Source organism: Leucoraja erinacea, chromosome 26 (genome assembly GCF_028641065.1).
Source record: "Leucoraja erinacea ecotype New England chromosome 26, Leri_hhj_1, whole genome shotgun sequence".
Taxonomy (NCBI): Eukaryota; Metazoa; Chordata; class Chondrichthyes; order Rajiformes; family Rajidae; genus Leucoraja; species Leucoraja erinaceus.
The window spans coordinates 31,445,770-31,469,568 of record NC_073402.1 but is presented as its reverse complement, the minus strand read 5'-3'; the positions used below and the strand labels follow the sequence as shown (position 1 = coordinate 31,469,568).

Genomic DNA, 23,799 nt, shown 5'->3' with positions numbered 1-23,799 from the left:
ATCTGTCCATTCCCTCCAGGGATGCTGCCTGATCTGCTGAGTTCCTCCAGTACTTTGTTTTTTGCTCCTATTTCCTGGAACTATTGATATGTTTGAAGCTGTTGAGAAAATGAATGCTTATTGCGTTCCCTAGGCCCTATGAATTAAAAATAATTGCCTCAAAATTATGTTGGCTCAAGCTCCAATGCCTAATTTTAGTGATGTACTTGCTATGAATGTAATGTACCCACAAAGTAAACAGCTATTAGCAGGGAAACAGTACAAGACAAGTTCAGGACAGACCAATGGAAATTTGCATATGTTAAGTTATATCATGATGAATGATGACCGACCTCAATAGTCAATAGACAGTTTTATCGGTCACATACACATATAAGTGCAGTGAAATGAAGGTACAATTAAACAAGAACACACAATGCACAATAAGATTTAACACAAACATCCACCACAGCATTCTTCACTGTGGTGGAAGCACAAAGTTCCGTCAGTCCTCCTCCTTGCTCCCCCGTGGTTGGGACCATAACCCTCTGCAGTCGTCGTTACGGACGGCCCGATGTACAGGCCCTCTCGTCAGGACGGTCGATCACCACTTGGAGGTCCCGAATCGACGCTTTCTTACCAGAGAACACGGCTTCGGGATGTTGTAGTCCGGCGGTCCGAACTCTTCTCTGGCTATCCCCGGCGAGGGATCCCGCTCCGGGGATAGCCAGAGACCTGAAATGTTAACTGTGACTGTCTCCATAGAGTGCTGCCTGATCTTGAGTATTGCCAGGATTTTAATTTTGGAACCTGCCCCTGCCCCTGACTATTTTCCATCAAACTCTTCGCTGTTTTAAAAATAATAATTTTGTCAGTTACAATTTACAGGAAGAATAGTCCATATTTAAGGCAACATGCCACCAACATATCATTCCAAAAGCAACACTTCCTATTGTGTAGAGTTGTAACATCACAGAATAAAAAATTGTTTTTGCATTGCAATATTTTTATTTTTTAACGGGAATCATTGGTGCAAATTGTAATGGCTAGTTCCGTTTTTGGTCATTGATTCTTTGTGCTATAAAATGTTGTACTGTATTCCAGGGAGCTGGTGATAGTGCAATGGCTGCAATAATGTTTAACAGACCAAAATGAAATACTTGGAGAGAAGGAATGGGTGACATTTCGGGTCGAGACCTTTCTTCACACCCGAAACATCACCCATTCCTTCTATCCAGAGATGCTGCCTGTCCCGCTGTGTTACTCCGGCATTTTGTGTCTATCTTTAGTGCAAATCAGCATCCACAGTTCATTCCTACACAAAATTAACCTATTTTACTTCTAGTGATGGTTTGAGTTACGTACGTTTAATTTGAAGTACAAATCTTTGCTGAAACCAAAATAAATCTTAAAACAATTTGTGTGCAGAGTTATTAATATTTAAACGTATTATTTTTCAGTTATTCTGCGAATATTCAAAGGTAATGTGTTGGTACAACAATGTTCAGTAGGGTCACAGAGTGATACAGTGTGGAAACAGTCCCTTCTGCCCAACTTGCCCATTCCGGCCAGCATGTCCCATCTACATTCGTCCCACCTGCCTGCTTTTGTCCCACATCCCTCCAATCCTGTCCTGTCCATGCACCTAGCTAAATGTTCTCTCAAACATTGAGATAGTACCTGCCTCACCTACCTCCTCGGGCAGCTTGTTCCATACACCTTTGCGTGAAATATTGCTTTTGGAATGATGCGTTGGTGGCATGTTGCCTTAAATGTGGACTATTTTCCCTGTAAATGCTAACTGATAAAATAATTATCTTTAAAATGGACATACCTTGAGTGTCAAAAATGTTGGAGGAATTCAGCGGGTGAGGCGGCATCTATGGAGAGAAGAAATGTCGCCTGTTTCTTCTCCATAGATGCTGCCTCACCCGCTGAGTTCCTCCAGCACTTTTATCTATCTTTAAAATGGAGAACAGTTTGTTGAAAAAATAGTCAGTGGCAGATTGCCAGATGCAGGAAAGTGATAGGATATCTCATTTTACAGAAATTGAATTGTTGTCAGCATATGTTGGGACGAATGCCATTTTAAATTCGTGTTTATCTCACAAACTTTGACTGCCTGTGCAAATTTGTTACAGCTGTTTCCACACCGGTCTTCAGGAAGAACTGCAATGCTTCCGATAGGAAGTCTGTTCATTGAACTGGAACAGTTTTGACAATGTGGGCTTATAGTCTGAATGTTTGCTGAGCGTTAGTATGTCAGACACCTTGCTGAAACGTGGAGGGTCAGTGATCTGTTCACTTCTATTGTCTGTTTGTACTACAGGCCCTTCCTTGGTTATAACAAGGTCCTGTTCCTGAGGGCTGTTGGTGACCAAAACAGTTCGCAAGTCAGGAATGGCCAATACAATTACATTTTCAAAAATTGGCCAACCAAGGACAATATATCGTTAAATCCAGTCATTAACTTGAGTTCCCACCGGGTAGCCAATCCCGCCGGACTACCAAACACACGATACTTAGGTTGGGGGTAGACAAAAATAGGCGATATCTCGACCCGAAACATCGCCCATTTTCTTCGCTCCATAGATGCTGCCTCACCCGCTGAGTTTCTCCAGCACTTTTGTCTACCTTTGATTTTCCAGCATCTGCAGTTCCTTCTTAATACTTAGGTTGGGCGCTCTTAATCTGGTGTGGATCTGTACATAGAAACGAAGTTCACAGGATTGTCACGTACCTTTGTACTCATTAACACAGAGTTTAACTCTTGTCTATGCCAGCTGGAGTATAATTATTGTAAGTCCTACCAGATCCTTCATATGATTGTCAGATATTTTCATTCACCTTAATTTTTGGAAAATCCAGTTTTAACACAATCTATCCTTGTTAAAGACTATTTTAAAGAATTTTGGGTACTGCGGTAGTGCCTTACAGCGCCAGAGTTACTGCCTTACAGCGTTAGATACCCAGGTTCGATCCTGACTACGGGTGCTGTCTGTACGGAGTTTGTGTGTTCACACTCTGGATTTTGTCAGTGTGCTCCGGTTTCATCCCACACTTCAAAGACGCACAGGTATATTTTAAAAATTGTCCATAATCTGTAAGGTAGTGTAACTTTACGGGAATCGCTGGATGGTGCAGACTCGGTGGGATGAAGAGCCTGTTTCCACGCTGTGTCTAAAGTCTAAAGGAATCTTAAAATAGGAATTTTCCTGACAAATGCCTCGTCTGGAAATTCTTGTGTGGATGCTGTGGTATGTGGACATCCTCATTGGAGAATAATCTCAACTATTTACATTGCGACACTTTGCTGTCATTTGCATTTCATTTAGAAGGCATGCATTAGAAGAGTTTTAGAGTTGATACCTTTAAGTGACTTTTGCATTTGTACAATATATGTACATAATTGATTCATTTCTGCCTTCGTTGGGAAGAACTGTAATTCTATTTGAAAGCTTTAGCTTCCAGTCCATGATCGCAGGTATAAAATTATAAAACTTGTTTTTTGTAAGACCTGTCGTTCACTCGGACTCAGTACATGGGCGGGCATTTCAGCTTAAATGTGAGCAATCAGGCAGCACTTGTGTTAAATATAACCTTGAACAGTGCCGTGTAGTGGCCTTATGATTGACCAGCATATCCTGCATCGATGTGTGATGCACAGTATAAGGGTGTGGCTCCTGAAGTACTTGAATTCTTGGGGATCTTGTGGCACGTTCCATTTAAACAGTGGTACAGCATTCTGATGTAGCAAAGGTTGGCCATTGGCATGAAGTAAAGGGCCTGTCCCACTTACGGGATTTTTTTTCGGCGACTGCCGGCACCCGTCATAGTTACAGCAAGTCGCCGAATATTTTCAACGTTGAAAATCCAGCGGCAACCAGAAAGAGATACGACTCTTTGGGTGACCACTCACGACCATACAGGCGTCACCTCGCGACATGTCCAAATGTCTTTTAAATGTTTTTATAGTACCTGCCTTAACCAGCTCCTCTGGTAGTTCATTCTAAATACACACCACCTTCTTTGTGAAAGAGTTGCTCCTCAGGTTGCTATATCTTTCCCATGTCCTCTGATTCTTGGTTTATTCTGGGTAAAAGACTGTGCATCACATCAGCCTCATGGGCTCAGAAATAACACTGAATCTATAATGGAAATGTGGTTTTTCGGATCTATTATTTAGTGGGATGCCTTTGGAATGAGCCGAAATGTCGGGTAATGTTAGTTCAAAACTGTGTTTTAGCAGAAGGACGATCTTTGGTATAATTCTGTCCCCTAAAAATCAGGACTGGATTGCCATGTAGTGCCAGATTGTAATCTGTGATTTTAAACTATATCGTACCTGGAATACTCAACTTTTTTTTTTTTTTGCATTTGCATTTCCAGATCTCTTTCTTGAACGGTGCCTGAACCTGGACTACAATGCCTTTAGTAACGAGGAACATTGAACCGAGACACTTGTGTCGTCAGCCTCTGCCCAAGAACGTCTTGAGTGAATTAGAGTGTGTGACAAACACCACACTTTCAAATGTCATCAGGCAGCTCGGCAGCTTGAGTAAGTAGTTGCCTGCAGAACATGACAGAGAGCCTGTTTCGGTGGTAAAATGAAATCTTTTTTTTTTCCTCACCTTTTCTTCTAAAATCTTTATTCAAATGCATTTTCTCGTGTTCCCTTAAGTCTTAAATCAAGATAGTTCTGCCTTCTTAAAAAAACGCACCTCCACAGTCTTCAACAATGATAAGATTCCGGTCGAAAGTTTAAATGCCTCTTGTGTCGGAAGGAACTGCAGATGCTGGACACAAAAAAGCTGGAGTAACTCAGCAGATCAGGCAGCATCTCTGGAGAAAAGGAATAGGAGACGTTTCGGGTCGAGACCCTTCTTCAGAGTGAGAGTCAGTGGAAAGGGGAACAAGATATAGATGGTGATATAGAGAGATATAGAACAAATGAATGAAAGATATGCGAAAAAATAACGATGATCAAGGAAACAGTTCATTGTGGGCACAAACAGCTGGAGTAACTCAGCGGATCAGACAGCATCTCTGGAGAAACGGAATAGTTGGCATTTTGGGTTGAGACCCTTCATCTGCAGTTCCTTCCTACACAGTCCATTGTTGGCTGTGGGCTAAGTTTCAAGAGAGAGTTATGTATAGCACTTGGAGCTAACGGAATCAAGGGATATGGGGAGAAAGCAGGAAAACAGGGTACTGATTGTGGATGATCAGCCATGATCATATCGAATGGCGGTGCCGGCACGAAGGGCCGAATGGCCTCCTTCTGCACTTATTTTCTAAGTGATAACGAGTTCTACCTCTTATTTGGTAATCTGCCCAGGAGGTCATAATGTATGTGGCCTGTTTCATTCTTTTGCTACTAACAGCGTGCGGTTTCACTTTTATTGACCGTGCCCCATTTGCTTTTGCTCTTGTTTCAGCTTAAACTGTAGTTTCAAGTGTCGTCATCTAAGAAGAGGAAGTGTGTCCTCAGGAAAGCTGCAATGTCGTTTTGTGATGTAGACTGAAGGAACAGTTTAGGACGGGGAGTGTAATCAGAGTTGGCTTTCTGTCTCAAATGGAAGGAAATCGATCTATTGATCTCAAGCCTTGTCTCAGGAAATTAATCCAGGAAATGTTGAGATATTTGCATCTGTATATTCAAGTCTTTTGCATTTAAAAAATGTTTATAGATGTCAAAGAGTCAGTCATACAACGTGGAAACAGGCCCTTTGGCCCAACTTCCCCATACCGACCAACATGTCCCAACTACACGTCCCACCAGCCTGCATCTGGCCCTCTGGTTCCTCTTAAATCTCTTTTCCCCTCACCATAAACCTATGGTTTTCTATTCCCCTATTGTCAGCTTGAGACTTTGTGTCTACCCGATCAATTCCTCTCATCATTTTGTAGTTTATTCAGGATAAATATTTTATATTATATGTGTAACGTGTTACATTTTGGGAAGTCAAAGCAGGTTAGGACTTCCAGAGTCAACAGTGGGGACAACGGGACCTAATAGTTTAAGTAATATATTCCTGAAAGTGGCGTTACAGGTAGACAGGCTGATGTAGAAAGTGTTTGGTACATTGGTCTTCATCAGTCAGGTCATTGAGTATAGGTATTGGGATGTTGTGTTGCATTTGGTGACACTGCACGGAGTCTTGTGCAATGTTTTGTTTACCCAGCTTTATGAAAGAAGCTGCTAAACTGGAAAGAGTGCAGAGAAGATTGATGAGAATGCTGCTGTGAATCGAGGGCCTGAGTTGTAGGGGGAAGTTGGACACTCTAGGACGTTATTCCTTAGAACATAGGAGACTGAAGGGTGACCTTAAAGATGCATAAAATCATGATGGGCAGAGATAAATTAAATGCACCATTTTTTTTCCCCAGGGAAGGGAATTAAAACTAGAGAGGCATGTGGTTTAAGGGGAGAGGGGAAAGATTTAATAGGAACCTAAGGGGCAACTTGGTGGGTGGTCGGTATATGGAACGAACTGCCAGAGGAGGTTTTTGTGGCCGGTACAATAACAACATTTAAAAGACATTTGGACAGGAACATAGATAGGAAAGGTTTAATGGGATATGGCCAAACATAGAAACATAGAAATTAGGTGCAGGAGTAGGCCATTCGGCCCTTCGAGCCTGCACCGCCATTCAATATGATCATGGCTGATCATCCAACTCAGTATCCCGTACCTGCCTTCTCTCCATACCCCCTGATCCCCTTAGCCACAAGGGCCACATCTAACTCCCTCTTTATATAGCCAATGAACTGGCCTCGACTACCCTCTGTGGCAGAGAGTTCCAGAGATTCACCACTCTCTGTGTGAAAAAAGTTCTCCTCCTCTCGGTTTTAAAGGATTTCCCCCTTATCCTTAAGCTGTGACCCCTTGTCCTGGACTTCCCCAACATCGGGAACAATCTTCCTGCATCTAGCCTGTCCAACCCCTTAAGAATTTTGTAAGTTTCTATAAGATCCCCTCTCAATCTCCTAAATTCTAGAGAGTAGTCGGGCCGAAGAGCCTGTTTCCATGCTGTCTTACTCTTGACTGTATGAATATGTTTGCCTGCACGGGCAGTAAAGTATCTGGAGAGCTGTAATCCTGGCATCTTGCGCTGAGCCTTTGACAAGTCTTGACTGCTAATCTGTCATCTTAAATACTTGCAGGTAGATATGCTGAAGACATTTTTGGCGAGCTGTTTCAGGAAGCGGGCAACTTTGCCAGCCGAGTAAACAGCCTTGGAGAACGGATTGACCGGTTGCAAGTTAAAGTAACGCAGCTGGATCCCAAAGTAGAAGATGGTAAGGATGGTTTCTCCCCAAAAACGATTACATTAACATCGCCTGGCCTTTCTCCAACTTGTTTAAGAAGGAACTGCAGATGCTGGAAAATCGAAGGTTGACAAAAGTGCTGGAGAAACTCAGCGGGTGCGGCAGCATCTATGGAAACCCATCTTCGTGGATTTTTACGATTTTTTAAAAGTCGACTGACTGCCTAGACTGCTGTCAATAATTACTCCCGGCTATGTATCTATGAGCAGGGTTACAATGGGGTGAGGGTGGGGAAGGGAGAGTATGTTTTTTGTTTTAAAAGCTCCAGTTATAGAAACACACCACATCTTCCAAACTGCAGCACATTAGACCCACTTTGAACATCTCTTTGACCAATGTAGTGAAGCTGAGTCATGAAAGAACTGAAGTCTCAATCATTTTAAGCCGACACCAGGCAACAGATAAAGAAAACTTGTACGTTGCAGCTATGTATGGCACAGAGTCCAGGAATAAGTTTTAATATTTCTCTGTTTGAGAAAGAACTGCAGATGCTGGAAAAATAGGTAGACAAAAATGGTGGCGAAACTCAGCGGGCGAGGCAGCATCTATGGAGCGAAGGAATAGGCGGCGTTTCGGGTCGAGAACCCCCCCCCCCCCCCCCCATCAGTCTGAAGAAGGGTCTCGACCCGAAACATCACTTATTCCTTTGCTCCATGGATGCTGCCTCACCCGCTGAGTTTCTCCAGCATTTTTGTCTACCTTCAATACTTCTCTAATCTTTATCATTTTATTTCAATGTAGACTGTAAGAACTTCCTCAAACACTTGAGATAGCGAGCAGGATTTCATTCCCTCGCAAAAAAATTGGGAAAACTTTATTTGGGATTATATTGGAATTTCCCATTTCAATTGGGAAAAGTAAGTGTGGTTATTGAGTGAGAAAAAGAGCAAGACATTAGCAGAATACTGGCTTAGCTTGTGCATGTAGAACGGATATTTGGTTATTTGGGCTGCATGGCGGTGCAGCGGGTAGAGCTGCTGCCTTACAGCTTCAGAGACCCAGGTTCCATCCTGACTGCGGGCGTTGTCTGTACGAAGTTTATACATTCTCCCTGTGACTGCGTGGGTTTTCTCCAGGTGCTCCGGTTTCCTATCACGTTCCAAAGACTTGCAGGTTTGTGGGTTAATTGGCTTCTGTAAATTGTCCCAAGTGTATAGGATAGAACAAGTGTACAGGTGGACTTGCTCGTGTTTCCACACTCCATCTCCAAACTGTGCTATTGGAAGATAATGCCTTGCTAACGGAATCAAGCGATATGGGGAGAAAGCAGGAACGGAGTACTAATTTTGGACAATCAGCCATGATCATATTGAATGGCAATGCTGGCTCGAAGGGCTGAATGGCCTACTCCTGCACCTGTGTTTAAGAAGGAGCTGCAGATGCTGGAGAATCGAAGGTTACACAAAAAAGCTGGAGAAACTCAGCGGGTGCAGCAGCATCTATGCAGCGAAGGAAATAGGCAACGTTTCGGGCCGAAACCCTTGGTTTTGGCCCGAAACGTTGCCTACTTCCTTCGCTCCATAGATGCTGCTGCACCCGCTGAGTCACTCCTGCACCTATTGTCTATGTTTCTAATAAAGTAGAACCATAAAGAATTGTAATTGTCGATGCTTCTGAAAGTTAACTAACACATGGACATGAATGCAGTTGACTTTTTAACCTTGCTATGTTTTCAGTTTCGCTACAAACTATTAACCTGAGGAAAGCCTTCAAGAGCTCCACAAATCAGGACCAGCAGATGTTCCGTCGCTCCTCGCTGCCGATTCCCATTCACGACACGTATAATACTTGTGATAAGCCACCGCCTCTTACAATTCTAACCCCATACAGGTACGAGTAGCTAAATAAATAAGATTGAATTGAAATGGTGCAAACTATAATTGTTTCTACAAGTAACTGTAAATGGATTTAATTTGTTTCTCTACAATAATTTCAATCATTGATTATTCCGGCTGATAGCCTAGTTATTTTGGGCAGAGAGAGGGAAATATTTACTGCATGCTTGTGCCCAGACTTGCAATGTCCATCTTCCATGTTTCAAATGTTGATATCGCTGTCATCGTCCATATAACCATATAACAATTACAGCACGGAAACAGGCCATCACGGCCCTTCTAGTCCGTGCCGAACACTTACTCTCACCTAGTCCCATCTACCTGCACTCAGACCATAACCCTCCATTCTTTTCCCGTCCATATACCTATCCAATTTATTTTTAAATGATAAAAACGAACCTGCCTCCACCACTTCCTCTGGAAGCTCATTCCACACAGCTTCTGCTTCGAGTCCGTTGCAATCTCAGATGTCGTTCTGCCAGTATCTGGCACCGGTCACAGTTGGTCGGGTCGGGTCGGTCAGCCAGGTCCTCGGGGCTGAACTGGGGGGCATCGTCACACTCCAGTAGGTGGGACATTGTCTGTACTGCTCCACAGCTGCATGTGTCTTCTGCCTGGTAGTTCCATGCTTTGCACCTCCCCTGCTCCACTCGTAATCTGTTGAGGGTCTTCCAGGTTGGCCATGGGAGGTCGTGCCCGCTGGCGAGGCATTCAGTCGGAGTGATTCCTCTCTCCATCCAGTGGTGGGCTCGTGTGTTGAGCTACACAGCTACCACTCTCTGAGTAAAGAAGTTCCCCCTCATGTTGCCCCTAAACCTTTGTCCCTTGTCCTGAAAAGGACGCAAGCTTCCGGCGACAATCAGTGGGAGCCATCACTTGTTGCAATAGATGATGGTGGTAGGAGAATGAGCTCGGGATACGTCCAGTTTCCATCCCCACGACATGGACGCTTCTGCTATGGAGCCTGCCTAGTATTGATTTGACCTCCCGGTGGCTCAGCACTTCAACTCCCCCTCCCATTCCCCATCCGACCTCTCTGTCCTGGGCCTCCTCCATGGCCAGAGTGAGCACTGCCGGAAATTGGAGGAACAGCACCTCATATTCCGCTTGGGCAGTCTGCACCCTAGTGGCATAAACATTTAATTCTCCCAATTCCGTTAGCCCTAGCTGTCTCCTCCCCTTCCTAGCTCTCCCTCAGCCCTCGAGCTCCTCCTCCTCCACCTTTTTCCTTTCTTCTCCCTACCCCCCACCCTCCATCAGTCTGAAGAAGGGTTTCGGCCCGAAACGTTGCCTATTTCCTTCGCTCCATAGATGCTACTGCACACGCTGAGTTTCTCCAGCACTTTTGTCTACCACTGATTTGATAAAAATCAGTTTGGTGATAAAGTTCACCTGGGGAGGGCACGAGTGTCGACATGTTTTGCCGCTGACAAAGTTACACAAAAGTTCGGAGAACTTTTGTGTAACATTGTCAGCGGCAAAACAGGGCGACACTCGCCCTCTCCCCAGGCGAGCCGGGGCTGCTGCATGATTTTGTTACAAATCAGAGCGTTTCACTGTACTTGGGTGCATGTGACAATGAAATATCATTGATTGAAAAGCTGGAATATCATGAGAACATCTCCCAACTATTAAATTGCCTGCGTGATGCCATCAATACATTACTCAGAAAAACAGAGATTCTTCGTTCCAGGAATAATTGATTCCAGGCTATCGACTGTCTGCTCCACAATGGTAACGTGTGTGTTTACAGCCCACTCACAGACTTACACCTTGTTGTACGCTGTTTCATTTGTGCTTTCTGACAAAAGCACCTTTGTTTACAACTGTTCTTTTCCCTGGTTTAATGGATCACAATGTTCCCGAAACAATAATTAAATCAAAGTTCAGAGTTGCATCAATTTACTTGCTTTTGTTAGTCTTGCAGTCACTTAAAAAGCTTAAAAAAAATACTGCCCAATCTTGCATGGCCAGTCCAAGTGTACAGTTGTTTCAGGAGTACGTGTTTGATTCATTAAATACACAGAGAGTGGTGAATCTGTGGAATTCTCTGCCACAGAAAGTAGTTGAGGCCAGTTCATTGTCTATATTTAAGAGGTAGTTAAATGTGGCCCTTGTGGCTAAAGGGATCAGGGGGTATGGAGAGAAGGCAGGGATGGGATACAGATTAGATTAGATCCTTTAATAATCCTTTACAGGAAATTACAGTGCCACAACAGCTTCAAGACGGACATAACACCACACATTTCCTCAGATAGCTTCCATACTTAATAAGTTAAAATACAATGAATTAATACTAAAAAATGCAAAATTATTTTTGTGCATTATAAAACCTTATAGCAGCTGGTATACAAGACTTCCTATGTCTCTCCGTTTTGCACATTGGTGCAATCAGTCTCTGACTGAAGATGCTGCTCTTGATCACCTTCAGGGCGTGGAGTGGGTGAGTGGGGTTGGTCATTATTGAACCTAGTTTGTTCAGAGTTCTGGCCTCTGCCACCTGCTGGACCGTTAGTTGCTCAGCCCCAACCACTGAGCCGGCCTTCCTGATCAGCTTGTCCAGTCTGTTTTTGTCCGCTATGTGGGCGCCTTCTCCCCAACAGGCCACAGCAAAAAACAGAGCACTGGCCACCACTGAATGGTAGACACTGCACAGTAGGGGTTGGCAGATGTTGAATGACCTTAGCCTCCTTAAAAAATACAGTCGACTTTGTCCCTTCCTGTACACCGCCTCCATATGACTCTTCCAGTCCAGCTCACTGTCAAGCTGCACACCAAGGTACCTGTGGCTGGCGACCACCTCCACCTCACTGCCCCTGATGGTGATTGGTGTTGGTTGAGTCCTCCTCCTCCCCCTCCTGAAATCCACAACTATCTCCTTGGTTTTTGTGGTGTTGAGATGGAGATTATTGTGTGCACTCCACTCCACAAAGTTGTTAATTGTGTCTGTATACTCCTCCTCATTGCCCACTTTGATGAGGCCGACAACAGCTGTGTCATCTGAAAATTTCTGCAAAAAGCAGTGTTGTATTGGAAATCCGCTGTGTAGATGGTGAACAGGAATGGAGCCAGCACAGTTCCTTGTGGAGCCCCTGTGCTCTCAGGATGGTGTTTGAGACATTGTTCTGTAGGCGCACGTACTGTGGTCTGAGGAAAAGGTAATCCAAACACCACAGTACCAGTAATGGATCCACCTTCATCTTCTCCATCTTCTCCCCTAGCAGTCGGGGCTGAATTGTGTTAAAGGCGCTTGAGAAGTCAAAGAATGTAATCCTTACAGATGCATCAGGGATGTCCAGATGTGTGTACGCCCTCTGCAGCATGTAAATGAGGGCATCATCGACACTGATGTTGGGCTGATATGCAAACTGTAAAGGATCCATTTGAGTTGACACACTAGTCCTGATGTAGGAGAGGACAAGTCACTCAAATGTCTTCATAATATGTGAGTTGGATGATCAGCCATGATTATACTGAATGACGGTGCAGGCTCGAAGGGCTGAATGGCCTACTCCTGCACCTATTTTCTATGTTTCTATGTTTCATTTAATACCAAACCTTGATAAACACATTCGTATTTTTGGAATAACATGCACAGATTTACAACCGGCAGCTTAGTCGCGTAAATCTTTCATTTTGTGTGTTTGTTTTAATTAAGCTCCGCTTTTCAAGCACGTAACTGCCACGTAAATTACAAAAGACATCAGGTGCAGGAGTAGGCCATGCGGCCCTTTGAGCCGGTACCGCCATTCACTGTGATCATGGCTGATCATCCCCAATCAGTACCCCGTTCCTGCCTTCTCCCCATATCCCCTGACTCCGCTATCTTTAAGAGCTCTATCTAACTCTTGTAAACATCCAGAGTATTGGCCTCCACTGCCTTCCAAGGCAGAGAATTCCACAGATTCACAACTCTCTGTGTGAAAAACATTTTTCTCATCTCCGTTCTAAATGGCTTACCCCTTATTCTTAAACTGTGGCCCCTGGTTCTGTGACTCCCCGAACATCGGGAACATGTTTCCTGCCTCTAGCGTGTTCAATCCCTTAATAATCTTACATGTTTCAATAAGATAACCTCTCATCCTTCTAAATTCCAGTGTATACAAGCCCATTCGCTCCATTCTTTCAACATATGACAGTCCCGCCATCCTGGGAATTAACCTTGTGACGCTGATTAATGCTGCACTCCCTCAATAGCAAGAATGTCCTTCCTCAAATTTCCACACAATACTCCAACGGCCATGCTGACTGAGCTCTTGTTTTTCCTGTATCTGGCCTATATCCCTCAATCTTTCCAATTCATGTACCTGTCTCAATTCTCTCCAGTTACCAGATGGACAAAAGTGACAGCCAATTTGTGCACGTTGAACAAAAAGCCAAATGGGATGAAAGACCAGTTAAACGCTTCTTTCATTAAAGTCTTGGCTGGAAGTCGTGGAGAGAGACTTTCATTAGTCTTTGACGTGACATTGATTTTTTTTAGGCAGACACGGCTTTAATCAAAGTACTATTCTAAAACAGCATCTCTAATAATGTAGTACATCTTGATATTCTTTATGAAAGAACTGCAGAGGCTGGAAAAATCGAAGATTCAGATTCAGATTCAAACTTTATTGTCATTGTGCAGTGTACAAGTACAGAGACAACGAAATGCAGTTAGTATCTCACCTAGAAGTGGGAACACAGAATAATGGAACAGTAACATTTATATATGTGTATATATATGTATATGTATATAAGGTAGACAAAAAATGTTGGAGAAACTCAGCGGGGGAGGCAGCATCTATGGAGAGAAGGAATAGGCGACGCTTCTCGACCCGAAACGTCACCTATTCCTTCGCTCCATAGATGCTGCCTCACCCGCTGAGTTCCTCCAGCATTTTTATCTATAATGATAATGTTGCTGTGTTATGTTGTGCAGTTTCGGCACTGACGCTTTGTCTCCAAAACCAACTTCTACCAAGAAACTTGACTGTGTATGGAATTGTTCGGTATATCTGAGGGAGTGTGAAAGACTGGTTTTAATGTTGCCTTGTTTGCAGAGTCACTCTCGGTATTGGCGGCCTGGCCCATTAACATCCATGCATCCTTTCATGTTTTGGTCATGGTATCTTTCTTTTGTTGCAGGGAGGATGGGAAAGACAGCCTTAAGTTTTACACTGATCCGTCCTACTTCTTTGACCTCTGGAAAGAAAAAATGTTACAGGACACGAAGGACATAATGAAAGAAAAGAGGAAGCACAGGGTACTGTTTCATGTTTCAGTCTCAACAATGATCGCGTGATATAGAACGGACTGAATCTAGAATAGAATAGAATGCCTTTTATTGTCATTCAAACCGACAAGGTTTGAACGAAATTTCATTCCTGCAGTCATGACATTACCAAAAAAACCAAGACACACACTTAACACAATTTACACAAACATCCATCACAGAGAATCCCCAACACCTCCTCACTGTGATGGAAGGCAAAGAATATCCAGAATCTAGCGAGCTGTGAACTGCCGCCATACCAATAACATGGCTAGTTCATTGTTAATCAGTTCAAGACAAAAAAAATAAGTTAGAATGCTGGCAACGCATCTGCAGATGCTGGAGCCTTGAGTAACAAAGGCACTGCTGGAGGAATATAGTGGGTCGGGCAGCATCTGTGGAGGGAGATGGCCAGAGGACGTTTTGGGTCAGGGCCCTTCCTTGGTCTTGCAGGGGTTCCAACCCAAAACATCACCCAACCTTTTTCTCCAGAGATGCTGCCTGACCCGCTGAGTTACTCCAGCATTTTGTGTCTATCTTCAGTGTCCACCAGCATCTGCAGTTCCTTCCTACACATTTCAGAGACTGAGTCTGAGGAAGAAATGTCCTGAATCTGATTAATTATGCACTATTAAAATTTACAGTGTACACTTTACCAATGGTGAGTGACATTCCACAATGAATAGTTCATCTTTATTTTGTTTTATTAAAACTCAATCTCCACATACCTTCCACCTTGAGTGTATGATTTGCCAAACCGTGATTGTCCAATGGTGGCTTTTTTATTAGTGTACAGTGACACCCAGTGTATTTGTAGAGGAGCTGATGTCAACCTTAACCAGACATACGATAAGATTAGGAACAGGAATAAGTTATAACCACGTGTGACTAGGCACAGTGAGATTCTTTACTTGCGTACACAATGTATATAAATAGTGGCTTAACGCCGCTGACAATGTTACAAAGCACGCCGGCTCCTCCTCCTCCCCCCCCCCCCCCCCCCCCTTTCTTGTCCCCCCACCCACCCCCCGCCCCGATCACAGTTCCCCCACCCCGGGTGCCCATTGTCCAATAGACAATAGGTGCAGGAGTAGGCCATTCGGCCCTTTGAGCCAGCACCGCCATTCAATGTGATCATGGCTGATCATCCCCAATCAGTACCGCCCTTTGTCCATTGTTCTCCCCCCACCTCCCTCACGGCGGTCCTCCATGTTCTCATCGACTGTGGAGCACGGGTCGACCCGCCAAGATGGTATTCTGACCCTCTATCACACACACGCGCACACGCACACGCACACACACACGCACACGCACATTATATCCTCTATTCTGCAGTCAACTGACCACAATTAGTTAAAGGCCTTTTAAGAGGGAACTGCAGATGCTTGTTTACCAAAGAAAGACACAAAGTGCTGGAGTAACTCAGCGGGTCAGGCAGCAACTCTGGAGAATACAGAGATGACGTTTGGGGTTTGGGACCCTTCTTCAGACAGAACTACTACTTGACCAAAGATGGACACAAAATGCTGGAGTAACTCAGCTGGAGTAACACACGTGACAACACTAGCAAAGATGCGGTGCATTGTACCAGGCAGCTGTGTTTTTGGTGTTGTTTATTTAAACCATTACAACTAAACTCTGTTCGATGCTGTTTTGACTTCCAGAAAGAAAAAAGGGATGTATCAAATAGAGGCAACTTGAATCCACGAAAAATTAGAACAAGGAAAGAGGAATGGGAGAGGTTGAAAATGGGCAAGGAGTTTGTGGAAGCAAAATTGACTGCTGATGATACTGGGTAAGTGCCGTTGAGTACTAGCCGTTGAGTACTAGCCGTTGAGTACTAGCCGTTGAGTACTAGCTGACCGATAGCTTTGTCCTCTCACTGTATTTCCAATATTGATTTCAGAAAAATAGTCTTTCTTTACCAATTTCATAACCCCCCCCTCCCCCACTCTCTAAGGGACATTTAAACCAAACTTCTGATGCCATCTTAGTCAATAATGCATTGTAATTCGAAGAAACATAAAAATGAACTATATAATAACAATAAAATTTTGTTGTTAAGGATGTAACAATGAAATATTGTCTTTTTTAAGGTGCATCTAGATCATAGATGCTTTCCTTCAATTGCAATGATTAATTTTGAGCAGCAGTATGGTATTATGCAAATTAATCATTTGTATTCATGTATGCTAAGCCAAAATAAATTGTGACTAAAGTTCCTATGTTTATAAGCATGTAAATCTAAAACGTTTCTGTTTGAACTACTCGCAGCATGAATGATATCAGCCCCAATGGGAGTATAAGCCCCAATGGCAATGATGAGCTTGCCTACAGGACACACGGAGCCTATCGTGACTCAGTCACTACTCCGCCACCATCTCCTGGGGTTGACCTGCCACCCCCACCACCTGACTTTGGGTAAGGTCAATAAACAAGTGGACGTGTCGGTCGAGTGTTACCTGGTAGATGATGCATGTTCTACTAGATGTTAGTTTAGTGTGGTGGATACAGCAGGGAAACGGGCCCATCGGCCCAGCCAGTCGGGGCTGGCCACTTTTCACCTGGTCTCGCTAGCTCTATCTTACACACCGGGGACAGTTTACTGAAGCCAATCAGCCGACAAACCTGCACGTGTTTGGAGTGTGGGAGGAAACCCATGGGAAGAACGTGCAAACTCCGCACAGACAGCACCCGTAGTCAGGATGGAACCCGGGTCTCTGGCGCCGTGAGGCAGCAACTCTACCGCTGGGCCGCCCACAGTTGTTGTTCCATTGTCGGTACACATAACAATTGTAACTTTAGTGCAGGAACAGGCCCTTCGGCCCATCGAGTCCGCACCGACCTGCGATCACCCCCACTTTATCCCACACATTAGGACAATTTACAACCTTTACAGAGGCCAATTAACTGACTAATCTGTACGTATTTGGAGTGTGGGAGGAAACTTGGAGAAAGGTCACGGGATAGACGTGCAAACTCCGCGCAGACAGCACCCATAGTCAGGATGGAACGCGGGTCTCTGGCTCCGTGAGGCAGTAACTCTACTACCGTGCTGACACCATAACTCTCGACTCCCTTTGTTGATGTTGTTTATTTTACTTTTCTCCGGCAGATACGCAGCGGATAAACAGGATTCTTCCGTCTTTAAGAGGAGCAGTGTTGTCAGCCCCACTATCCCTCCTCCAGCACCACCCCCCGGACCACCAATGGGAGGTGGATTCTCCCCACCCCCACCTGCCCCAACCCTGCCCCCACCTCCCCCCTTCATGGGCATCGTGGGACCCCCCATTTCCCCCCCGCCCCCCCTCCTCCCTCCATGGCCCCAATACCGTTCAACCAACATTTCCCCCGGCAACGACGCCCCGTCCATGCCGCCCCCTCCCCCTCCCCCCACCGACCACTTCCCCCCCGCCCCGCCCCAAATGGTCCCCGCGCCCATCGGCGGTGGAGCGCCCCCTCCTCCTCCTCCCCCACCCCCTCCCCCCGGTCCACCACCGCCGCCCTCTTTTGGCAGCGCACCACCCCCTCCATCTCAGCCCAAGGAGCAGAAGCCCAAGGTTGCCCCGGAGCCCGTGAGCGACCCAAGGGACGACTTGCTCTCCGCCATCCGGCAAGGTGAGAGCTGGCGGGGCCGTGGGTAAACACACAGATGCTGCCTTACACCATCGATGGACAGGGAGTGCTGGAGTAACTCAGCGGGTGCAGCAGCATCTGTGGAGAACATGGATAGGTGACGTTTCACAGAGTGCTGGAGTAACTCAGCGGATGCAGCAACATCTATGGAGCTGAGGAAATAGGCAACGTTTCGGGCCGAAACCCATAAGGGTTTCGGCCCGAAACGTTGCCTATTTCCAGAAGGATTTCGGCCCAAAGGATTTCCTTAGCTCCATAGATGCTGCTGCACCATAACTCAGCGGGTCAGACAGCATCTGTGGAGAACATAGACACAAAGTGCTGTAGTAACTCAGCGGGTCAGGCAGCATCTGTGGGGAACATGGATAGGTGACGTTTCACAGAGTGCTGGAGTAACTCAGGGGGTCAGGCAGCATCTGTGGAGAACATGGATAGGTGACGTTTCACAGAATACTGGAGTAACTCAGTGGGTCAGGCAGCATCTGTGGAGAACATGGATAGGTGACGTTTCACAGAGTGCTGGAGTAACTCAGCGGATGCAGCAACATCTATGGAGCTGAGGAAATAGGCAACGTTTCGGGCCGAAACCCATAAGGGTTTCGGCCCGAAACGTTGCCTATTTCCAGAAGGATTTCGGCCCAAAGGATTTCCTTAGCTCCATAGATGCTGCTGCACCATAACTCAGCGGGTCAGACAGCATCTGTGGAGAACATGGATAGGTGACGTTTCACAGAGTGCTGGAGTAACTCAGCGGGTCAGGCAGCATCTGTGGGGAACATGGATAGGTGACGTTTCACAGAGTGCTGGAGTAACTCAGCGGGTCAGGCAGCATCTGTGGAGAACATGGATAGGTGACGTTTCTGGTCGAGAGCCTTCTTCAGACTATTGTGGACTATTGGGGAGAAGAAACTCGGAAGGGGGAGGGACAGGACAAGGTGCGACAGGCAACAGGTGGGCATGCCGAGGGATGGGTTAGGCAGATGATTGGATCAAAGGCCAGAGATTGACAGTTTTGGGTTGGGACCCTTCTTCAGATTGATTTTGGCGTGTGCGGAGGGGAGGGGGGTGGGGGTGGGGGAGGGGTTGTGGAGGGGGCCCTGCAAGCAAGAAAAGTTCAGGACAAATCAGGCCGGCAACAGATGACCTTGGGCAGGGAGCTTCCCTGCTAGGCATATTTGGGAGGTTCCTCGATGGGCTTGGGATGGTGATCCTAAGTGGGTTACACCGTTAATGACCTGTGGAACTGGCTAATGGAATCTTAGTGGTGGAGGGGAGTGTTTGTAGAAGTTACCTACAATTAGCGAAGTCAAAACGTTCATGTTGCTCGCTTGCAATCTACCCGAGCAAAATATGAGGCGCTGGTCCTCCAGTAGGTGTGTGGCCTCACTCTGGTAATGGAGGAGGCCCAGGACAGAAAGGTCAGTGTAGGAATGGGAAGGAGAGTTAAAGTGGTTAGCAACCGGGAGATCCTGTAGGCCTTGGTGGAGCGAGAGTAAGCGCCCAGCGAAACGGCCACCAAGTCAACGCCTAAAAATTAGACAATAGGTGGAGGAGTAGGCCAATCGGCCCTTCGAGCCAGCACCGCCATTCACTGTGATCATGGCTGATCATCCACAATCAGTGCCCCGTTCCTGCCTTCTCCCCATATACCTTGACTCTGTTACCTTTAAGAGCTCTCTCTTGAAAGCATCCAGAGAATTGGCCTCCTGAGGCAGAGAATTCCACAGATTCACAACTCCTGTGTGAAAACGTTTTTCCTCATCTCTGTTCTAAATGGCCGACCCCTTATTCTTAGTGTTGCTGATGTACAGGAGTCTACATCAAGAAGACCGGGTGCAGTAGATTTGAGTTAAGTTTAGTTTATTGTCACATGTAGCGAGGTATAGTGAATAGCTTTTGTTACGTGCTATACAATCAGCGGAAAGGCAATATGATGACAATCTCTTCAAAGTACAACCCGAAACGTCACCCATTCCTTCTCTCCAGAGATGCTGCCTGTCCCGCTGTGTTAATCCAGCTTTTTGTGTCTAACGTGATTACAATCGAGCCATTTATAGTGTACAGATCCATGATAAGGGAATAACATTTAGTGCAAGGTAAAGCCAGCAAAGTCCGATCACAGATATTCCGTGGGGCTCCAATGAGGTAGATAGTAGTTCAGCACTGCTCTCTGGTTGTGGTGGGATGATTCAGTTAGGATTAACAGCTGGGAAGAAACTGTCCGTGAATCTGGAGGTGTGCATTGTCACACTTGTGGGTGAGGTTATAGTGAAACACAGTCTAACCTACACGGACTGTTTTGGATGTTGGATGGAGTTGAGGGCGGAGGTATAAGGACAGGTGTTGCATCTCCTGCGGTTGCTGGGGTAGGTACCTGGGGAGGGGAGGGGATGGGTTGGGGGAGGGGAGGGGGTGGGGTGGGAAGGAGCCGAGTGATTGCATGTTGAGTTTGCATTGTCCACCCGTTGGTCATTTCCCTGCCGCCGACCGGCGTGGACATACACTGGACACGGCGCAAACTCCGGGCGTTTTTCTGCGGCTTCCGGCCGACAATTGGAACGCGGTATTGGACCCGACTGTTTCTCAAAGCCGATGCTTGTCCCACAGGCTTCCAACTTCGCAAAGTCGAAGAGCAGAGACAGGAAGAGGAAAAGAGGGACCACATTGGAAACGACGTGGCCACCATCTTGTCACGCCGCATCGCGGTGGAGTACAGCGACTCTGAGGAGTCGGAGTTTGATGACGAAGAATGGTCCGACTAAGATGTGCTGTTCCAACGCTTAAAGCACCAGCAGCCAAAGTCCTTTAAGAAAAAGCAAAGCCAAACCTCCCAACAGTGCCTTCACACGGGTGTAGTACACGCATGTATTATTTGCACAGGGTCAGAAGCTGTTGGGAAGACACCAGATTAACAAACCCTTGGCATTATGGTGAGGAGTTATGAAGAAGTGCCACATTGACACAGCAGTCAGATTAACTTGTAGTGTTCAGAAAAAGGCACAAAGTATTGGAGTAACACACGGGGCACGGTGGGGCAGCGGTAGAGTTGCTGCCTTACAGCACTCGCAGAGCCAGAGACCCGGGTTCGATCCCGACTGCGGGTGCTGTCTGTACGGAGTTTGTACGTTCTCCCCGTGACCCGCGTGGGTTTTCTCCAAATATTCGTTTCCCCCCCACACTCCAAAGGCGTACAGGTTTGTATGTTAATTGGCTTGTGGTATAAATGTAAATTGTCCCTAGTGTGTGTAGGATAGTGTTAAGGTTCGGGGATCGCAGGTCAGTGCAGACTCGGTGGGCCGAATGGTCTGTTTCTGCGCTGTATCTCTGAACTACTTCCTCTTGCGTATGGCGTGCACAGCCTAAAGTTGTAGGTCAACTTGTTCTATTTGATATATTTGTTTGTGCACGCCGGGTTGATTGCATTAATCGAAGGTTGCAATCTCCCACCCCATCTCTAAACTAACTGGGCGGGTCAGGCAGCACCTGTGGAGAACATGGACAGGCGACGTTTTGGTGTCTGGACCCTTCTGCGGCTATCCGTGTTTTTCAGAGGTTCTGCAACGTTTTGGGTCTTCAGACCCGACCCCAAAGGTCACCTGTCCGTGCCCTCCAGGGATGCTGCCTGACCCTGCGAGTCACTCCAGCACTTTGTGTCTTTTTGTTGTTGTTGTTGTTGTAATTCAGCGTCAGCAGCGCCTCGTGTCGGCACTGTAGAGCTCGGCATGTATACCTCGGGTGCACATTTCAGCAGGAACCCATATAACTGTGCTACAAATCACTGGATTACTAAAATGAAAATCTTATTCTCGGTTTGCAGTGCAAATAATTATCCAGCCATTGGAGCAGCATATTTATCAGCCAATATTTTTATTAATGGTATTCTGCTTTTTAATCAAATACTGTAGTTAGAATAAGATTCTATAATCTGTTGCTCAGAGTTAATACAATGTATATGCAGTTATAATATGACCATATTCACATTTGCTAATGCTGATTCAGGTTTATATATTTTTCAAATGTTGCTATATAGACTTCATAAATCTCTGAGCAGTCTAAATAAAGTCTAGTGTGTAATTAGCAACATCATCAAAGTGCTTTTATAAAACAAAACTTTAAATGGATCATGTCTTTTTGCAGAAATCTCCTGACTTTAATCATATTTTATTTTAATATGGCAGAAGGTGCCAAAGCAAGGCACAGATAGCATGTATTAATCACCTGGAGAGATGGACACAGCTAAATACCTGTGAGGGTCTTTCTCAGGTCAACCAAAAATGACTCTAAATGTATGAGATTACTGCAATATAACCTTTGCTTTATTGGCATCAAATTATTGGTGTTTACACACCCTGCTTATGCAATCATTTAGTCATCAGTAGTTTCACTGAGAGAGTTTCACTGACAAACTATGCAAGTTTAGCACTAGTTACAATTAACGGAAGATTACCAGTTAATAGGTCAATTAATAGGTCAAAATACAATGATCCTGATTTACCAGATTTTTTTCATAGTGCTTTGGGGTAATCTTTCTAATAATATGCGTTCATAATCACTTCGCTGGGTTAATCATTTTATCATTTCCTCCCCTTTATGTTGTCTATCAGAGGCGGGGAATTGCTTTTCTTATCTTGGTTTATGCCAGTTAATTTTGCAGCAGAGTTATCCGCGAGAATGTATTTAATTAGAATTGTATCTGACTAAAGTTTGCTATGGATCTCCAAGTCTGTTGAAATAAATGATTTGCAAAAATTTAATTGATTTGATTATTTTCCAACATGTGCATTAATTTTTCCATCTTGGTTGGGGCATGACAGTCTGTCAACCTATAGTCGGACAGAATCAGGCCCTTCAGCCCAACTTGTCCATGCCGGCCAAGATGGCCCATCTAAGCTCGTCCCTTTTGCTCAACCTTTCCTATCCATGCACCTGCCCAAATGTCTTGTAAATGTTGCTGTATCTGCTTCAGCATCTCCTTCTGGCAGCTCGTACCATATACCCACCCCACTCTGTGTTCATCAACTTTTACAGCAAAGATAATTGGAAAAAAATTCAGAAGAGTAGCAGGAATGAAGGAGTGATGCAGCGTGGAAGCAGGCCCTTCGGCCCGACTTGCCCACACTGGCAAAGACCACACGGCCTCGCCAGGCTGGCCCTAACGTTCAGTTTTATCATGGCTGATCTGCCCAGGTGTCTATAGATGTATTAACCTCCACGAATAGTCTATAATCCTTGCGTCGATAGACCACAATAAACTCCACTGCGCAAATCTTTAACTGCTGGCAAAGTCTCCAGCTTTGATATCTCAAGGCAATCACACTTTCAGAATACTTCTAAATTCCTGATCTTCAGAAACTTTCAAACCCAGTCTAAATATTTTTTTAAATCTTGGGTCCATTTTACAATTACTGGCGAATCTATGAAGGACATTCCCAAATTCTTCCCAACTGTTGTGAGGCAACTGAACCACCCCATCATCAACTAGAGAGTGGTCTTGGGTCACCATCTGCTCATTGCGGACCCTCGGACTATATTGGACTTTACTGGACTTGATCTTGAACTAAACATTATCCCCTTTCTCCTGTGTCAGTACACTGCGCCTTGATTGTAATCGTGTAGGTAATTATTAAATATAGTCCGAAGTTTTTCAATGTGGTAAATAGTTGATCAGGAACGCTCTCTAGTGGATAAGATGGTTCAGTTGCCTGATAACAGCTGGGAAGAAACTGCCCCTGAATCTGGAGGTGTTCATTTGTTTTCACACT

At 45.3% G+C, this 23,799-nt stretch overlaps 1 protein-coding gene across 1 annotated transcript; it reads left to right on the top strand.

Annotated features, from left to right (window-relative positions):
• The first annotated feature begins 4,368 nt into the window (after window positions 1-4,368).
• LOC129709939 (actin-binding protein WASF2-like) lies at window positions 4,369-22,791 on the top strand. The gene is given in 10 exon segments (XM_055656638.1): window positions 4,369-4,537; window positions 7,148-7,282; window positions 8,989-9,142; window positions 14,275-14,392; window positions 16,066-16,196; window positions 16,676-16,822; window positions 17,517-17,703; window positions 17,706-17,750; window positions 17,752-18,019; window positions 20,645-22,791. Coding segments are annotated over 10 exon segments (1,473 nt in total). The 5' UTR covers window positions 4,369-4,404; the 3' UTR covers window positions 20,800-22,791.
• The last annotated feature ends 1,008 nt before the right edge of the window (window positions 22,792-23,799 follow it).